This window comes from Trichosporon asahii, assembly GCF_000293215.1.
Source record: "Trichosporon asahii var. asahii CBS 2479 unplaced genomic scaffold scaffold00050, whole genome shotgun sequence".
NCBI lineage: Eukaryota > Fungi > Basidiomycota > Tremellomycetes > Trichosporonales > Trichosporonaceae > Trichosporon > Trichosporon asahii.
In genome coordinates this window covers 522,794-540,772 of record NW_014040874.1, presented here as the reverse complement: position 1 = coordinate 540,772, position 17,979 = coordinate 522,794, and the positions used below count along the sequence as shown (strand labels likewise).

General features: G+C 54.7%; 7 protein-coding genes across 7 annotated transcripts; 5 read left to right on the top strand and 2 right to left on the bottom strand.

Moving 5' to 3' along the window:
- Positions 1 to 718: 718 nt before the first annotated feature.
- A1Q1_01442 (uncharacterized protein) lies at positions 719 to 1,405 on the top strand (the record flags this gene model as incomplete). Its single annotated transcript, XM_014324481.1, has 1 exon — positions 719 to 1,405. One exon carries the CDS (start codon positions 719 to 721, stop codon positions 1,403 to 1,405), a length of 687 nt encoding a protein of 228 aa, XP_014179956.1.
- A 76-nt stretch (positions 1,406 to 1,481) lies between these two features.
- A1Q1_01441 (uncharacterized protein) lies at positions 1,482 to 3,859 on the bottom strand (the record flags this gene model as incomplete). Its single annotated transcript, XM_014324480.1, has 7 exons — positions 1,482 to 1,574; positions 1,624 to 1,709; positions 1,759 to 1,871; positions 1,953 to 2,565; positions 2,653 to 2,851; positions 2,915 to 3,400; positions 3,443 to 3,859. 7 exons carry the CDS (start codon positions 3,857 to 3,859, stop codon positions 1,482 to 1,484), a joined length of 2,007 nt encoding a protein of 668 aa, XP_014179955.1.
- Positions 3,860 to 4,581: 722 nt separating this feature from the next.
- On the top strand, positions 4,582 to 5,325 carry A1Q1_01440 (uncharacterized protein; the record flags this gene model as incomplete). Its single annotated transcript, XM_014324479.1, has 4 exons — positions 4,582 to 4,593; positions 4,656 to 4,990; positions 5,066 to 5,155; positions 5,196 to 5,325. 4 exons carry the CDS (start codon positions 4,582 to 4,584, stop codon positions 5,323 to 5,325), a joined length of 567 nt encoding a protein of 188 aa, XP_014179954.1.
- A 197-nt stretch (positions 5,326 to 5,522) lies between these two features.
- On the bottom strand, positions 5,523 to 7,783 carry A1Q1_01439 (beta-glucan synthesis-associated protein SKN1; the record flags this gene model as incomplete). The annotated part of the gene is made up of 8 exons (XM_014324478.1): positions 5,523 to 5,726; positions 5,795 to 6,298; positions 6,337 to 6,415; positions 6,477 to 6,857; positions 6,907 to 6,930; positions 6,974 to 7,317; positions 7,359 to 7,676; positions 7,730 to 7,783. The coding sequence occupies 8 exons, from the start codon at positions 7,781 to 7,783 to the stop codon at positions 5,523 to 5,525; spliced, it is 1,908 nt and encodes a 635-aa protein (XP_014179953.1).
- A 2,314-nt stretch (positions 7,784 to 10,097) lies between these two features.
- A1Q1_01438 (uncharacterized protein) lies at positions 10,098 to 11,783 on the top strand (the record flags this gene model as incomplete). The annotated part of the gene is made up of 9 exons (XM_014324477.1): positions 10,098 to 10,224; positions 10,266 to 10,335; positions 10,383 to 10,465; positions 10,521 to 10,656; positions 10,698 to 10,851; positions 10,946 to 11,300; positions 11,376 to 11,493; positions 11,536 to 11,620; positions 11,694 to 11,783. 9 exons carry the CDS (start codon positions 10,098 to 10,100, stop codon positions 11,781 to 11,783), a joined length of 1,218 nt encoding a protein of 405 aa, XP_014179952.1.
- A 424-nt stretch (positions 11,784 to 12,207) lies between these two features.
- Positions 12,208 to 14,579, top strand: A1Q1_01437 (uncharacterized protein; the record flags this gene model as incomplete). Its single annotated transcript, XM_014324476.1, has 10 exons — positions 12,208 to 12,452; positions 12,498 to 12,609; positions 12,653 to 12,921; positions 12,986 to 13,002; positions 13,050 to 13,262; positions 13,320 to 13,495; positions 13,726 to 14,034; positions 14,081 to 14,115; positions 14,219 to 14,381; positions 14,424 to 14,579. The coding sequence occupies 10 exons, from the start codon at positions 12,208 to 12,210 to the stop codon at positions 14,577 to 14,579; spliced, it is 1,695 nt and encodes a 564-aa protein (XP_014179951.1).
- A 264-nt stretch (positions 14,580 to 14,843) lies between these two features.
- Positions 14,844 to 16,824, top strand: A1Q1_01436 (uncharacterized protein; the record flags this gene model as incomplete). The annotated part of the gene is made up of 3 exons (XM_014324475.1): positions 14,844 to 15,870; positions 15,921 to 16,000; positions 16,051 to 16,824. The coding sequence occupies 3 exons, from the start codon at positions 14,844 to 14,846 to the stop codon at positions 16,822 to 16,824; spliced, it is 1,881 nt and encodes a 626-aa protein (XP_014179950.1).
- Between the last annotated feature and the right edge of the window lie 1,155 nt (positions 16,825 to 17,979).

Here is a 17,979-nt window from a genome sequence, read left to right as displayed (position 1 = left end):
TGGGTTGTTTTTTGACACTAGAATGAAAACGAGGGGCATTTGACTGAAAGCCTGTAGAGTGTCAGCAAACTCAAGGCGATTGTCCTTACTATCACACCCATCTGGTTAGCTCCGTTTTGCGTGCCTCCAACCCCTGTGACCGAGTCAGTGTCTGTTGCCTGTCAAGCTGACTCACAACGGGAACGGTTAAGCGCGAAATAGAAAAGCACCAGACAATATGTGAGTGAGAACAACGCATCCAGCAGTGTGTCGGGGCCGTAAAGCCATCGGGGAAGCGTGAGAAGTACTATCCACTTTTGAAGACTTTGCTGGACGATTGTTCCCAGGGAAGTGGGGCATCGATCGGGGTGAGGTAGGGTTCGTCTTTGGTGGCGAATACGAGCCTGGTGGATCGCGTGTCTAATACTGAAGCACAGCAACACTAGGATCGTTATCATGCAGAGGTACCGGCTCGCATACCAGTGATATTTGGGGGGTTTTGACAATGGTCGGTCTTGTGATCCCAGGAACGGCACCTGGGCGGCCGTGGAGTCGATTGTCTCATCAAGCATGGGGTCGGCGGGTGGGTAGCAAGCACGTTGATGTCGCCTTTATCAGATAAGGAGTCTCGTATCGGGTGTTTATATAATCCCGGCTGTGGCATTACCAGTATTATACTAGGCTCTATCTTCCCAACTTTCGGCCGATCGCACACACACACACACACCGCACACACACAATGCCCGACTACTCTTCCCGGCAGTATTGGAGGGATAGGCTGCTTGGCGAAGACCTCAAAGGATTCGAATGGCTGCTCTCTTCCGAAGAAATCCTTCCACATGTCGCTACGCTTTTGGATCATCGACCCGGTCGCGTTTGGCGTGTCCTACACCTTGGCTGCGGTTCCTCGACACTGGGGCTGGACATGCAGCAGCATTTTGGTGAGCGCGTGACCGTCCAAGATGCCGATTATGCCATCAGTGGAACAGAACGGAAGTTCCTCGCCCTACAAGCGGACCCAGACGCGCTTGCCATCCCAGTCCTTCACTTCGATGCGTTAAATCTGCGGGATATGCTCGCTTCCGCGCCTCAGGGCGGTTGGGATATCCTGGTCGACAAATCAACGGCGGATGCGATCGCTTGCGGAGAGCCGCTGGTGACCGTTTCAAGCGGCGGTTCAACCCCTTTGGCCCGCGAGCCCATCGAAGTGCTCTGCGAAAATCTTTACCAGGCCACAAGCTCGGACGCCGTTTGGCTGTGTATATCGTATTCTTCGGGGAGATTCGACTTTCTTAATGGGGCTGAGACGAGGTATGGGTGGCAAGTGCAGAGTAAGACGCCCGTCCAGCTTGTTAAGTCCGGAGAGGGAGAAATCGTACATAGACCAGAAACAGGTACTTGGGCTTGGGTTCTCCGGAAAACGTGAGACATAGTTGTATATACACCACAAAGCAGTTTCGTTCGATCAGGATGCAGCGCCCGGATGTCGGAGGATACGGAATTCAGAGCAAGTCTCCAACATACAGAGTAAGAAGAGCTTTGTTATGCAAACCGAGGGCTAACTGCTGACCGTCATTCCGCCATGCCATGGCCATCTATGCCGTCAGCCCAGGCCCAGCTTTCTCCCCGGTATTGATTACGTACCATCATGGGCTTATCCCTTGCGCTCTGCCGATCAAGTTCTTCGTGAACCTCGAAATCTTGCAGAGCCTTACCAGTCTTTGGGTGAGCTGAGCAGTGCAACTGAACTTACAGAAACGTCCCAAAGAACCAGCTTACCATTCCAACCGCCTCCAGCAAGGATGCCCAGTGGACGCGAGGGCGTTAATGGCGAGAAGGCAATGGAACCGGTTCCTGCTTCCAGACCGCCGAGAACATGCAAGCACTCGCCACTGATAGCATCGAAGAGCTTGACCGTAGAATCTTGTCCGCCCCTGCTTGGTTAGCGACTATCTCCAGAGTGGAGGGCTCACGCGGCGACGATCATACGTCCTTCGCGACTCGTCGGACTCCATTCCAAAGTGTTCATTCGCTTGTTATCGATTGCGTTCTCCACAACCTGCAGACGATTCACGCAGTACTCCGATCCCGGAGCGACTGTGAGCTGGAAGATGTCGTCCGCATGTTCTCGCTCCTTGGATTGCTTGTTTGGGGATTGGGATCGGCTGATTGTACCTCTGTCCACGGGATACTGAGGCAGCTTCCAGACCATGATGCAACCATCGTCCGCGACCGAAGCGAGAAGCCGGCTGCCACCCCTTTTGTCCTCTGCGAGCGGTGGGGACCACTTGACTCGCGTGACGTCGTCCGTGTGCCCCTTCAAGGTGAAACGCGGCCGGCGATCGTTTGCGCGATAAATGAAAATGGTATGATCATTACCGCCCGACGCAAAGACATCATCGTCGAGCCAGTCAACATCATTAACTTCCTTGGTGTGGGCTTCGAAGCTCAGCTGCTTTGGCGATTTCAAATCGAAGTCCAAAACGAAAAGACAGACCGTGAAATCGTCCTTGGCCGCAAGGAGTGATGTACCGGACGGGTTGAATTTCAGGGAATTGATTGCACCTCGACCGTAGGTCAATATTCCTTGCAATTGCCCAGAAGGTGTGAACAAGCGGCCGACACCGTCAGACGCTAGTAGTCAGCATCTAGATCACGATTAGACCTGCTTACCAGTAGCAAACACTGTCCCATCTGGGTGCCACACAAGTGCCGTGATGGCCTTCTTTCCGCTGTCAATGGATTTATGTGCAATGGAAGCGGGCTTCCTCCCCAACCGCAAAGCTTGGTCGCTAGAACCTGGAGTCGGCTCGTCAAAATCCCATAGCTTGGCAGTTCCGTCACTACTTCCGGTGACCAGCACATCACGGTCCTTGGGGTTCCATGCGAGACAAGTGACCTGGCGGTGTCAGGAATGCGGGTTTCGATTACTCACAGCATCACGATGCTCACTCCAGCTGCCGGATGAGAATCGAGTTGAGTTTTCCTTCAAGGACCGAAGCTTGACTCCAGATGCCGAGGCAAGTGTACGGGCTCCCTTCCTCCCGTCTCTAGCCTTTTCCTCTTTGAACCGCTTTGCGACTGTCCCACCAAGCTGAGGACTCTCGTCTTCACCTACGACGGACCCGCCAGACCGTTCAAGAGTCTCCGATACAGGTCCCTCACTGAGGTTCGCCTCGCTTGCTGCGGTGGTGGCACTCGTGAGCTGTTCGACGGAGACACCCGATCCCGTGTCTCGCGTTTTCCGCTTCCCCTTGCCAGAAAAGGAGAGTTCTTCGGCGGACTTTGGTGGTGGAGGGAAAGTCTCCGGTCGCTTGGGCGGAGGAGACACGGTAATGCGCTCTGAAGAGTCTCCACCGTCCGACGAGCAGACATGGGGTAGAATGAGATGGAATGGAGATCTACAAGACGTGGGGAGTTGCTCCTACGGTTGTCAATGCCAGATGCGCTCAAGGACACTCACCCCATCACTGGTAGCGTGCCGCTCAATCTCCTCCCATCTCAGAGCCTTCCAGAGCTTTCTTATCAGCTCCCCGCGCGCGATCTTACCTTCGGAAGATCCAAAAGTAGTAGATTGATTGCTGCCATTCTTCGGTAGCCCATTTGCGCGGAGCGAAGGGCCAGCTGAACGGGCCTCTGCAGTGGACGGCGTGGGAAAGGACGGATTGAATGACTGAAAGATAGGGCTGGAGGGGAGCGACGACTCTGAGAGCAGCGTGAAAGCAGTGTGATTGAAATTTGATTCCAACAAGTACTTGGGCGTCAGGAACGCGCAGATGGTTTGGCTTACGAGGTAGATAAGGATGTTGATCTCTTCGCTCGAAAGGCGAACCTGCGACGCCTCATTCCCTTCGCCCTGAGGCGGAACGTCTCCTTGCATTGCGAGCGGAGTACAAGGCGCGTGCTGCGGGTTTGACGAAGCCGGAGCTGCCGATCTGCGATGGATGCCAGTGTTGTCGTGGACTGAGGTGTGGAGACAACATGATGCGTCGTGAGCGGGTCAACAAGGTGGAGGCCGATCGCTGAATGCCACATGCGGCGAATCGCCGAGGGGTGGCAGCGTAGCGCGTGAGTCATAGCTCTGCGCGTCGCTCAGTAAGATGCTAACAACACTACACCATCACGATACGCGAGTATCGAGCTGACTGGAAACAATGCCGTCGGTGTCGTTTTTGCCTTTCCTGCAAACGGTACCATGGGGAACTCGAGCCCTGACGGCTCTGGTCATCGTCAGCAGTCTATCGTATTACGCCGCCGCACACTACGTGGCGAGGGGGGCCGCCACCCCTCCAAGTCCTAGTGACATTCTGCCGTGGGTAGTCCTAACCCCCGCCGTGAGCTGGAAGTATCCCTGGACACTCCTGACTGCTGGTTTTGTTGAGCTCACATGGATCGAGGTAAGAACGCGTCTGTCCGGTTTGTTATTGACCATATCAGTTGATTCTCTCTCTCGCAACGGTACCACTCGCATGTCGATATTTGGAGCGTCTCTGGGGTCTGTCCGAACTTCTTCGCTTTACCTTGATAGTTATCGTTGGCTCCAACGTGATTGCGTTCGGATTCTCTTGGATCGTGTATATCCTGACCCGATCAGAGGCGGCTATGTGCGTCCCGGTATGTTGCTGTGACTGACGTGCAGATATGGTGTTCCGTACCACGGCCTTACAGGGCTGCAGTCTGGACTCCTGGTCGCCTTTACTCAGATAATCCCAGAGCACCAGATCCAGCTGTTCGGTATCATCAAAGCGCGCGTCAAGGTAGGACGATCCAAGGCTTTCGTTGCCGCTGACGACACACAGACGATCCCAGGCATATTTCTTCTGATCTCCAACGTCCTTGTCCTTGTTCTGGGACCTTCACCCTATATCCTAATCCAGTTCGGATTCTTCGTAGCGTGGGTCTACTTAAGGTTCTACAAGTTGTCCGAGAATGGAGAGTATCGGGGGGATCGGAGCGAGACTTTCGCTTTCCAGTACTGGTTGCCACCTCCTGTGCGGTACGTCCTGTTCCGGTACGTGAACTAATCATACAGGCCATACGCCTCTGTTGCCTTCAATTATATCTTCTCCCTGGCAGTTCGATTCAGACTTGTGCAGGCATGGGACGAAGCCCAGATCAACGCATATGCCGCTTTGCCCGGACCGGGAGGAGCCCGGGCCGAAGCTGAACGTCGACGGTAAGAGGCTATTCGAGAGTGTAAGTCTGACGTGATTTAGAGCTGTAGCCCTTCGGGCACTGGATGCGAGACTGGCTTCGTCTTCTCCTGGCCCCTCAACACCAGCTGAGGCCATTGCGAAGGCTGTCCCCCAATCGAGCGCAACCGACCAAGCATCTCCCTCTTTATAGACCCCTCGCGCCCGCATAACTTCCTGTCTATAGGTGTGTAATGTATACTCAAGAGATCCTTGCATATACACTGCATGCACAGAGGGCGACTCGTGGCTCAATACTAATGTCCTTGCATACATGAAACAATCATCTTACACAATTAACACTTATCAATCAACCGATTCTTCTGAGACGAGTCAGCACTACCGAGTACCTCAACCACTCACCACCGGCTTGTAGCCCGCTTGCTTCCAGGTTGTAATGTTGGCATTGTTGTAAATGTCCGGGTGGTCTGCGATGTATTTGGCCGTGGGGTGGTCCGCCGGATCGCAACCGATCTTCCCCTCCTTGCGTTGCCATACACGGACATAATCGACAAGCATGTAGTTCGGGAAGTGCATGTGAGCCACGTCCACCGCCTGGAAGCCGTCGGACATGCCCAAGTTGAAGATCTAGGTGAGCACGTCTTCCACTCTCATGCGCTTACCATGGTCATAGGCTCTTCGGGGATGAGGCGCTGGCCGATCTGCGTCTTGTCGTTTGCGCGAACAGCCGACGGCCTGACGGTCCACGACTTCTTGCCATTGGCCATCCACGTAATGTGGCCGCCGTTCTCTCGGTCATTAGGGTCGGCGTAGACTTCAACACCTGTTTTATTAGCAGACGCGAAGGGATAGCGAACCAAGTACACACCGTAGGTATTGAAGCGTGGCTCATCATGCTCGTAGTAGACATCGCTAGGCACAGACGTCAGGCCAGAAACGGCTTGCTGCAAGGGACCGCCAAGGTACGGGTTCCAGGCCGTTTCGCTAGGGCGATCAGGTCGGAAGTTGGCCTCGTCGTTGTTGCGAAGCAGGTTCTCGACGTAGACATCGTTTGAGGCGACATCCTGGTCAGAGGTGTGGTTCTTGAATTGGTAGTAGTCATCAAATGGGGCAACCTGGAACGATTGCGACATCGTACCGGTACCGGAATCCGTCCAGATTTGGGCCTGACGAGCTTAGCGTTGATTATCTTGTGACGACTTACCTCGATGAGATCAACCTCAGGAGCACCGCGGCCAACGTCGTGAGAAGGGCCGGGATGATCTTCGCCTTTGCAAGTGCAGCTGGACAAGCGCTGGCCAGGAAGCCTATGACCGTCAGACGTCTGCAAGGGTCACTACTTACGAGGAGAGTTGGCCGTTCTCACCGCCACCCGTGTACGTAGCGGCCTGAGGGTCGGTACCGTTAGGCCACACCTGGGCCCACAGGGTACCGACGTCGCAGCTGTCGTAGGTGTATGGCCAGAGACCATCCGTCGTTCCTCCATAGCCCGGGCGGCCGAGATTGCCCATTGTCCACACACCGGGCCAGAAACCTCCAACCTTGGAAGTCCCAGGCAGAACAACCGCTACCTCCATGTAGTAACTCCACTGGAAGCACAGCTTGTTCCAAGACTGCAGCATGCCCGAGCGGAAGTTCAGATCATGCGTTCGCTCCTGCAGCAGGGTAATCTTCAAATGCCCGTTCTCGGTCGTGATCATCTCGGGGTCATACCATTCAAGGTCGCTTAACGGTCAGCCTTGCTGAAAAGACGTCGACGTCGCGAAGTACTTACCCGGTGGGCCAATAGTGGAAGTCGCTACATGGTGAGCAGGGCAGAAGAAAGTGAAAATACTACTTACACAGCCTCCCAAAAGGGGTCGTCACCGTGGTAGAACGTTCTGCCGGGCTTTTCAAACTCGTCCGAGAAGACGAGCGTGTACTCATGGCCATCGTATCCGATCCTGACGTCGTTTTTGACGTCGTCCGGAGTGTCGTCGTCGATCATTTTAGGGAAATTCTCGATGAGAGGAACTTGGCCGGACGCATTCACTCCTCCCAGGTTGAACGCCCCATTCTTGGCCTGCTGCTTGTCTGTGAATGCAGTGATGATCGGGTACCCAGCAAACAGTGTGATGAGGCAGAGCAGCAAGACGAACAAGCATCCGATATTGGTGACACCACGAACAGTGAAGATCGACCCGGCCTAAGTGTCAGTCGAGCCGCTTAATGGACCTTGAGACATACCTTGCGATCGCGCTTTGGGTCTGGGTTGTGCAGATAGTCGTCTGCCTCTGGGTCATTCCAACCCCATCCTGCCCCAGAAATAGCAGACATGGGTCGGCTGTCATAGCTCGCGGCCGAATACGGCACGGACAGACGAGTGCCGGCTGTCATCGAAGAGAGGCGTGTGCCAGCAGTCATTCCGGACATTCGAGATCCCGACGACTGCGCGGAGAGTCTGTACAGCGATCGCGGTTCGTGCAAATCGTCACCGAGTAGAGAGGCTGTGGACGGCACTTGATTTGCAGACGCGGTCGGACCGTAGCGTTGTTGAAGGGATGGCTGAAGAGTTAGAACCAAGACGTGGGCTGGCGTGGAGAGTGATGAAGACATACCTGCGAGTAGTCCATCGGCTGCCGCGGAGACTGCGGGGGTGTCGGGACCGACATGCTGATGCCTGGGAAAGGTGGTGAGGTAGAAGTCGGGAGTATGCAAACTTAGACAGGTGGTGAAAGGATTATGAAAGGGAGCTCGACGCCTGTTTATGTCGTAGGCTGCCTACGACAAGGAGGTGTGCGTGACCTTGGTGTGGGGCGGTAACTCGGCGAGATACAAACGCGGCGGTGCGTTGCCAACTGTTGAGCCAGACGGATGTGCGACAAACAAGCTGGCAGTCGTGAGGACAGACAGACGAAATGTGGGCGATGAGACTATGTGACGACGATGGGAAGGAGAGTAATACTACAGCGGGATTGGGACGGCTGGGTACAGGCCACAAACAGCTGTGAAGCCGAGGGTGCCCAAGTAGTGTTGTGTGTGGTTGACCAAGACGGGTTTAGTGGTGAAGTTGGGTGGGAGGCGAAAAGCGGGCGTGTTGGCGGCGGCAGCTGGGGGCAGGGGGAGCGAGATGGAGAGAGAGACTGAGCCAGGGTTGGTGAGTGAATTGCGCAACCACAACAATGTTCAGGAGACACGGACAACATGGGATGCTAGGGAACAAGCCATGCAAGCCAGCTAACTGCTGAGGTGTTCACGAGCTGGTCCTGGTCTCTGCATCTCTGTTTGACGGACGATAGACCCGGAGAGGACGGCAAGTGAACCAGCGCACGCAGGAGCCGCGAGGCTTCTCATCTGCATACGCGCATCACGCAGTTGACGGTCAAGCCACACTCCAGTCCAAGTGGGGCAACGCGCTACGCAAACTGAAGGGACGGGGGCATGAGCAGAGGCGCAGAGGAGCAAAAACACCAGGGCACGGTCCTGCTCTGCCCCTCGCATCCTCCGGCGTGCGACCTCATCCTTCATATCCTGGTATCCTTGTACTGCTTTGTGTTTTCCTGTGCTTTGGCGCCCTTGAGTCACAGCGCACACAGCTTCCAGCCAATGCGACCTGGGCCAGTGGCCAGTGGCCAGCAAGCGGGCGTACACCAACACGCATAGATCAAAACACGGTCCGACCACTGGGCTCCTATGCCGTGCCTGAACACTGGCAGAGGCTTCGAGGCAGAAAAGCCTGAAGGGTATGCAGGAGCGCAGACCCTTCCTTTCTCCCTCTCGGAACCCTGATCTCCACGACCGTCAGGGTTTTAGGAACGAAACTCTCAGGACCAAAGCGTACAGCTTTTCGCGGGGCTATTTGTAACTTCGCCTCTCCTCGGCGTCTCGGCGCCCTCCCTCCTCTGCTTTTCCAACCACCCACAGACATCGTCTTTCAACGCCCTGGGCGAATTCGATGAACCACTGGCCACTGGCCACTCGACGTAGCATTTCCCGGCCATTCCGGCGCGCCGGCGGCATACCACGTACCTGCATGTGAAGCGCGTCGCGTCGACACCATTCTGACACTCTGACAAGCGACGTTGCATGTTTTGCTCGTGCCCTGCCCTCATCGTCATGCATCCGGCGCCAGGCGCATCTGGCTGTGTGAACCACCAAAGAGTGGTACATTTCATCTGTCCTTGGATCCTTGGAGCGCTGCGAGTCGACGCACAGCACCTGCTTCGCAGCCTCACTAACTGCACGGCCCACGGTCGCCATCGCTGCGGGCGTGACTTCAAACTTCGTGACTGCGAGGCGGCTGGCCCCCGAGTATTGCACTACCCATGCAACTTGAAAGTGATGTTCGCGAGGACTCTTTACCTATCTAAAGCTTGAACGGTGCACACCATCTGTCCAGCGATTATTATTGGGTCCTACGACTCCAACATTATGTACAACAGGCACCTGGTAACTGACCCAATGAAACACGTCAGTTTGATGCGCGTATCATAGTAAAAGCGGCCGTCCGAGGCTGGGAGTGTCCGAAGGCGGCGGGCGATCGGTTGAGCCTTCTTTGCATAATCAGCGAGCTGACTACCATCAAGCTGTGGATGACAACGCTTCCAGTGTACCAGTACAACTGTAGGGATCCGGCTGCCAAGCTCTGATCCTACCTCCGCAGAACGCCAGCATCCGATTTTAGTAAGGTTAAGGTCTGGGCCTTGGGTTCAATCGAACCGAAAGACTCCTATCTATGTTATGTTTACTCGAAATATCCGGTCTTTGGAGGACGAGTGGGTGTTATCGACACGTGGGATCCATGCAGATTCAAATACATCTGTCAATAATCGCCAGGCGGTGATAAGAGCTTGCTTGGTCCCCTTCACGTGGAGATGCACCCGCCGAGTGCACGTGACTACGCCGCGCGTCCATCTGCGTCATGAACCATCATTGTCAACTGCTTGCGTCAGCTCGCATACAGTTCATCATTGGCGCAACATCAAAATGACCACAGCACTTCGAAGCTCCGACAGTTCATTAGAGGCTGATCTGGAGCGTGCTGATCTGCTTCAGAAGAAGGATGCTGCTAAAGCGGAAGAAGGCTACCGCGCCGTTCTGGGTCGCAAGGCTGGTGGGTTCCATGATGGTCTGCACATTCAGCTGACCCCTCAGACAATGAGGCGGAGCTCAAATGCCAGGAGACCGCTCTTCTGAAGCTGGGAGCTTTGTACCGAGACAAGGGGTAAGCTCTTGATCACATGAATGCTGCTCAGAATTAACGAACAACAGCAAAACAGAAGAGCTGGCTAAGCTGGTGAAGGAGTCGCGCGCTTTCATGTCACAGATCGCCAAGGCCAAGACGGCCAAGCTGAGTGAGTCATCTCCTGGAGACCCGGAATGAGATGTACTCGGCTGAACATTGTGCAGTCAGGTCCTTGATCGATCTCTTCCCCTCTTCCGCGCGCGACCTGCAAATGAAGGTGACAAAGGAGAATATCGACTGGGCTCGGAGTGAGAAGCGGGTCTTCCTTCGTCAAAGCTTGGAGATCAAGCTCATTGCCCTGTGAGCTGCGCAGTTCTGTTAGTGGCATGCTTACAATCTAGGCACATCGATGCGCAGAATTATCGAGAGGCTCTGAGCATGTCGGAGGAGTTGCTCAGGGAATTGAAGCAACTGGACGACAAGATCATTCTGACGGAGGTCTTCTTATTGGAATCTCGTGCTGCCCACGCCATTCAGAATCTCCCTCGCGCTAAGGTTTGTGATCATTTTGACGTTCACTGACGCTCAGGCGGCGCTCACCTCGGCCCGCACTACGGCAAACTCGATCTATTGCCCGCCCATCTTGCAGGCGCAGCTTGATCTCCAGGCTGGTGCATTGAATGCAGATGACAAAGACTATAAGACTGCTTACTCTTATTTCTTTGAAGCGTTCGAAGGTTTCACTCAGGTTGATGAGAACGACCCCAGGGCCTTGAGTTCTCTGAAGTACATGCTTCTCTGCAAGATTATGATGGGTTCTGTAAGTGCTACCGCTGTTGCCTCACTCACAGCTCAACAGCCCGATGACGTGAACGCTCTTCTGTCGATGAAGTCAGCGTCCCGCTTCTCTGGCAAGGACTTGGAAGCTATGAAGGCTACTGCCGAAGCCCAGAAGGAACGCAGCCTCGAGTTGTTCAAGAGCACTCTGAAGGAGTATCAGGATCGTGAGTGCATACGCTGTTGCGATGCTGACACGACAGAGCTGCAGAAGGACCCCCTCATCCGTACTCATCTCTCAGCACTGTATGACACCCTCCTTGAGCAGAACCTACTTCGTGTGATTGAGCCGTACTCGGCCGTCGAGCTGTCGTGGATCTCTCATGAGGTGGGACAGGGCCGCGACGTTGTGGAGGAGAAGTATGTGTTGTATTGTGAAGTAATGCTGACGTTCAGACTCAGCCAAATGATTTTGGATCAGGTTTTCTTCGGTGTGCTGAACGAAAAGGAGGGTACACTGGAGGTGTTCGATGGTCTTCCTGAAGAGGTGAGAGCTACGCCAGAAAATAGCTAATTCCCGCCAGGGTCTGCTCTCTGGAGCTCTGGACACGATGAAACAGATGGGAGGAGTCATTCAGGCTCTGTACGACAAGGTCAGTGCTATCAGTTCCTCTTCAAGTGCTGACTGTCAGGCTACGAGTCTGTCGTAAAGAAATGATTAGACCATAGCAGTATGCAGTTGTTACTAGACACCAAGTACAAATGTTACACAGTGACAGCATGGTAAGGTCCGCCCTACAATGATCCTCTGCGAGTTCTCGATTCGAGCCGCATAGTTGCGGGTCGCCAAAACCGAAGGCCAGCATTGACTGGGAAGACGGATTTCCCCTCATTGCGTTGTCCTGTTCCGTTGAGGCGTTAGGAGACGGACGAGTCGCGATTTGACTCCGTCGTGATCGATCGACTTGGCGCGCCGTCAGGCACACTGTGCGACGTCACGCGTCCGTCCCAGGCAGTCTGCTCACTACTACGGTTCGCCACCCTGTCCGTTTTCTGAACTCTTGCCTGGTAATCGTTCATTTGTGTACCCATTCTTCGCCGTCGGCAGCTAGCTAGCTGTACCAGTCAAGCACCATGGCTCCCCTCCAATTTCAACCATATATATCTCAACCAACACCCGAATTCTGGTCCGCGGTCACTTCGCTGAAGTTGGATAAGCTCAAGCTGGATGACTCGTCGCTCGCAATCCAGGCTTGGGTAGAGGAGGGGCGGAGCATCCCCAATCTTAACAAGCTCACTGGCGTCAAGGAAGGCAAGAGCGTAGGTGTCGACGGCAGCGTAGTTCTATCTGCCACGGCGTTCGAGCCTCTTAGCGAGCGGTGAGTCTGGTTCAGGATGGCCCGCAAGGACATTATTAACCTCAGCACGGCTTCGCACGGCTATCACCTTCGAGGCACCTTCAAAAACTACAACACCATCGAAGAATTCAGATCTCCAGAAGCCAAGAAGGCAGTTTTTGACAAGGTGGCAGATGACGTGGGTGGAAAAGGCTCGAGCATCGGCCAAGCTGATATAACAGATTCTCGCATCCTTTGACTCCGAAGAGCCCGTGTTCAATGACTTTCTGCTCTTGACCTTCGCGGATTTGAAGAAGTACACATTCCACTACTGGTTCGCTTTCCCAGCTGTGGTTTCGAAGCCAGGCTGGCAGACGGATGGTTCTTTCAGTGGCGTCTCGGACATTGTGAGACTGTTAAGGAGCACTGTCGCTGACACGGCTAGGAGGCGAATGAGATACGCCGCCTGGGAGAGAAACTTGAGAACAAAAGCTCCGAAGTCGCTTTTCTGGTGAAGGGCCCCGTCGGACATCGCGTTGTCGGTCCACTGACAGAAGCGCGCACGTTTTTCGAAGGGGTGCCTCCAACACAGGTACGGTCTAGCGAGGACAACAAGCTCACCATGAAAGAAAGTCGTAGCTTTCCATGACCCTTCATCGCTTCCTGATAACCCCGGCTGGGTAGTGAGGAGCGTTCTATATTACCTGAACAGTCGTCACGGCATCCAGAATTTGAGGCTTGTCGGTTTGAGGCAGGGTTCTGACAGCCGAGCAGTCCAGATTTCAGCGGGGCCCGAGACGGTTCCAAGCGGCCACCGTCCTCAGGTTGTTGGCTGGGAAAGGGACGGAACGGGTAAACTGGCAAGCAGAATAGCAAATCTAGGTCCGATGCTGGACCCCAGTCGGTAAGTGGCTGGATACTCTGTGGTGCTCACAACTAGTCTGGCCGATCAAGCTGTTGATCTGAACTTGAAGTTGATGCGTTGGCGCATCATGCCGGAGCTTGACCTGGAAAAGATTGCTTCCTCCAAGTGCTTGCTGCTTGGTGCGGGAACTCTTGGTTGCTATGTAGCTCGATCGTTGATGGTGAGCTGATCGCCGTCCGTACTTCTGACTGGCAGGGTTGGGGAGTTCGAACAATCACTTTCGTAGATTCCTCTAGGGTATCTTTCTCGAACCCCGTAAGGCAACCGCTCTTTCAGTTCGAGGACTGCTTAGAAGGCGGTAAACCGAAAGCAGAGACTGCCGCGGCGAGACTGAAGGCTATCCTACCGTCAATTGTGGGTTTGTTGTGAGATGTTCGCTGACCAACGTAGGTAGCTACCGGTTACGACTTGTCGATCCCCATGCCTGGCCACCCCATCGGCAGCGGAGCCGAGCAATCAGTTCAGGAGACAGTTGCCCATCTCGAGGGCCTCATAGAGGACCATGATGTTGTTTTCCTACTCATGGATTCGCGGGAATCAAGGTGGCTGCCGACCGTTATCGGAGCGGCGCGGGGAAAAGTGGTCGTCAACGCAGCACTCGGGTTTGATAGTTATCTCGTCATGCGCCATGGGGTACCAGCGACCGCAGGAGCACGTCTAGGTTGCTACTTCTGCAACGACATTGTTGCACCCACGGACGTGAGCTCTTTAGCGTATTCAGCTAACGCTAGTCCTTGACCGACAGAACACTCGACCAAATGTGCACGGTGACTCGACCAGGTGTGGCTCCCATCGCTGCCGCGTGCGCCGTCGAGATGTTCGTGTCCATCTTGCAACATCCCCTAGGGTAGGTTCAACCATTCGATCACTCTAATGGACGCAGCGTCGAGGCCCCCGCAGAGCGCGCTGGCAGTGGTGCCGCTTCAGCATGTGGGGGTTCACCTCTAGGACCCGTCCCGCATCAGGTACGAGGCTCTCTTACCCAATGGAACAATAATTTGGTCGAGGGCGCTGCGTACAACAAGTGCACAGCCTGCAGTGATATTGTGGGTAAGCCCGAAGACGCATGCTGATGTCAGGTCTTGAAGGCCTACACCGATCATGGGATGTCATTCCTACTTCGCGCTTTCAATGAGTCCGGATACTTGGAAAGCGTGACCGGGTTGGACAAGCTTTACGCTGAAGCCGAGGCGGCATTGGATAGTGTAGACTGGGAGGAAGGCAGCGAGGAGGATGATTTCTAGTTGCTGTGTATCGCCATTTGAGACAGGTGTGTCGGTCTATTCATGTATGCACAAGGTCGCCGGCCGCGCCAGCCGTTCTGAGTCAGATGAAGCAAGGAGTAATGCCATATGCCATCACACGTGATGTGTGGTCGTACCTTTGTTTTGAAAACAAAAAGTGCTTCCGTCGCCACCACGGTGCGGCTCATTGGATGTAAACAAACGGTTTGCTGTCGACGACCATTACCACCATAAGAACTACTGAACTACTCATCCCAAACGAGCATGGACCTTCGCCACCGACCGTTGGCAAGTGACGGTCCAGCAGGGAACTCAGCATTCGCAACGTCAACGATGGCGGCGCCCTCTTCAACGATTAAGCGTCCAGCGACCCGGACACTGGCATCGCGATCATCACTAGCCCTCGGCGCACCAAGCGCACAGAGGATGTCGTTGGCGGGAAATGGGACTACGCTGTCCGCATCAGCTGCTGGCTTGGGCTCGGCCACGGACAGAGGCACATCTAAGCGACGAAGCCTTCTTCATGGTCGGCCGACTGCTGAACCGCTGAGTGGGGGTCGAGCGGATGGAGGATTGTATGGGCGAACGCCACAGACGGCGCGAAGTTTGAGGTGGGAGCCGGCCGACGCAACCGCTAACAATAGCTCGAGACGACCTTCTGCCGCTCAATCTTCAGGTCGATCGTCAATTATGCCCGGTTACGGCCACTCCTCCAAAGACTCGCGACCGGTTCGGGATCGCACCTTCCAGAGTGAATGCCAAAGGAACATAGAGGACTTTTTGGCGCAACGGGGGGTCCAGCTAGCTCTGAGCTCCAAGTGGCTTGTGTCTCCTACACAGCGCGATTTCCAAACTCTTTTTCGATATCTGGTGGAGGAGCTCATGGGCACTGGATATCCGTGGAGTAAGAAGGTGGAAGACGATTTCATTGCCATTCTTCGAGACCTAAGGTATCCTGCCATGGACGGCATTTGGAAGACCGCTCTAACCGCACCTGGAGGTTCGAACTGGCCCCACGTTCTGGCTATGCTGAACTGGCTTGTCGAGCTGTGCAAGGTGAGTCGTTACAGGACAGCCACAAAAGGGCCTAACCACCAGGCGGAGGACAGTTGGCGAAACCAAGGCGTGGCCTCAGATCCGCTTCTATGCGCGCCGAGCGCCTTGCCGGTCAACCACCCACAAATTGAGGAGCGGCTGCTCTGGCACTTCACTTCGAACATGTACTACGAGTGGTTCCATAACGGCTCCGGCCACTTTCCCGAGGCCGAGCGCGAACTAGAAGAAGGTTACGGTGCGTGCAGGGATAAGGTCCGCGGCTAATGTCAGAGCGCATATCAGCAGCCACAGTGACAGAATGTGAGCGGTTGGAAGTTGAAGCAAGGCAAAAGGACGAGGAGTTGCGGCAGCTCCAAGCTCAGGAGGTTCGTTGTTATCACGAAGGTTTGCTGACATTTAGCCCCCTTTGAAGCAGGTCGAAGAGGAGTACAATCAGCTTCTTGGTGACCGGGGTAAATTTATAGACTTCATCAACATTCAGCGGGGCAAGGCCGAGAAGATGAAACTTGGCATTTCAGTCATGAGATCAGCCATCTCGGAGCACTGTGAGTTGGGATCTACCGCCTCAGAGGCTGATACTGTAGCTCAAAGCATCGCTATCGCCGAGAATGACCTGAAAGAAGTGGAGGCCGCTGTGGCTGCTCAAAACCTCAGTGCCGACGAGGTCAGTCGCATGAACCATGAGCGGGAAACCTTGTCGCGTAACCTAGAGGAGTTGCGAGGCAAGTTGCAGCAGGCACGGCAGCACTGTCTTCATCAAGAGATGGAGGTCACCGAAGCCATGGACCGCTTGGGCGATCTGCAGCAAAGCTATGCATCTCTCGGTCACCAGATCGGATGCTTGGGGCCATCCTGCAAGAAGCGCTTTGTCCCTGACGAAGGAGGCGTTGACTGTTCCCTCGACGTGGAGCTTGGTTCCGGAGACTTGGCGAGATTGAGTCTCGTCGGTCAGTCCTGGAATAGGATTATCCGCCCAGCCCTTCAGGACTACGGAGACGACTATCAAAAGGAAGCGAGGACACTGCAGCATGAGTCGATTGCCTTGGAAGACATGCAGGATCGAATCGCTCAAGTTGTCGAACAGCAAAGGGCGGATGCCGCGGCTCGCGAGGTCAAACTGAAGCTCATTCAGGACCAAACTGAGGAGGAAAAGAATGTGAGGACACAGCCTTTGGTCGCGTCAAACTAACAGCTCAGGAACTTCAAACTGCTATGGCAGCTGTTTCGCAGACCGTTTCGCGTTTGGAGGGGGAAGTGACAGCTGTATCCTCGAGGACCCAGCAAAACCTCTTGACAACTCAGTCCACACTAGAGAGCACCCGGATCGCGTAAGTAGCTTCTGTCGGAACAAAGTGCTGACCGTGGCAGATATAAAGAGCTCCGGCATAAAACACAGCTTCTGCAGGAGGCAATTCTAACGGAGCTAATGGGTCACATGGGTCACATTGTTAAGGCTCAAGAGCATACCGCTGAGAGCCTCGGTGCCGTGAGGAGCTTTGCGGAAGGACGATAGTGGAAGGAGTTGTATAAGGTTGATCCGTTGTAAGGGATTTATGATATTCACCGCGGCGACTGGAACGGGCAGCAAGCCTGTGCACTGTGCATGTGTCGACGCGCAGCTGTCCTCTGCAGCTTTGCGCGCATCGGAAACATGGTGGTGCATGATATTCTACGTCGATTGATCTGGCTAGCTGGAGAAGACAGTGTGATGGCGGATGGCGAGGACACGACTGAAAGCCTGTCACACAGTGCAGGGGTGCATAGGGAGACGGTTAATGGGCACTCTGCGATGGAACGTCCACCGTCCTCGGATTGCCCGCCCAGTCGTCCACGCAGCTCGTCGGTTGTCAGATGAAGGCACAGGGGCGCCCAGTGAAAGAATGGGCGCAAAATGAAGGACACGACTGATGCGTGCATTGTGCAGTGAGCTCGGGCGACAAGGCTTATCTGGCGCCAGCGATACCATACGGATATGCATTACTCGAAATGTGATAGTAGAAAGGGATATATGGACTTCAGTAGAAACGCGTCTGTACATCTGCCAGTTGTGCATGGCGCGTGGATAGGACAAAGCTGGACATGCGGGGAGGTGGAAGGGCGCGGCGCGCACGCGTTCATTGCACAAACGCGCGGGCGCGTCTGGGAAGCAAATTGCGGTCAGGCGCAATTCGTTTTAGGCCTTTTAGGGGTTCGATGGATGAACGGAGGGGTCTGACCGGGCTGGGCCGACTGGCCGACTGTCGCGCGGACAGGTCAGTTCGGGCGGCCTTACGTGCATGTATACGTGCATTGGCGGGCGTTACTATATTCCGCTACAGACTTTTCCCTAATACTGCAACGCCGA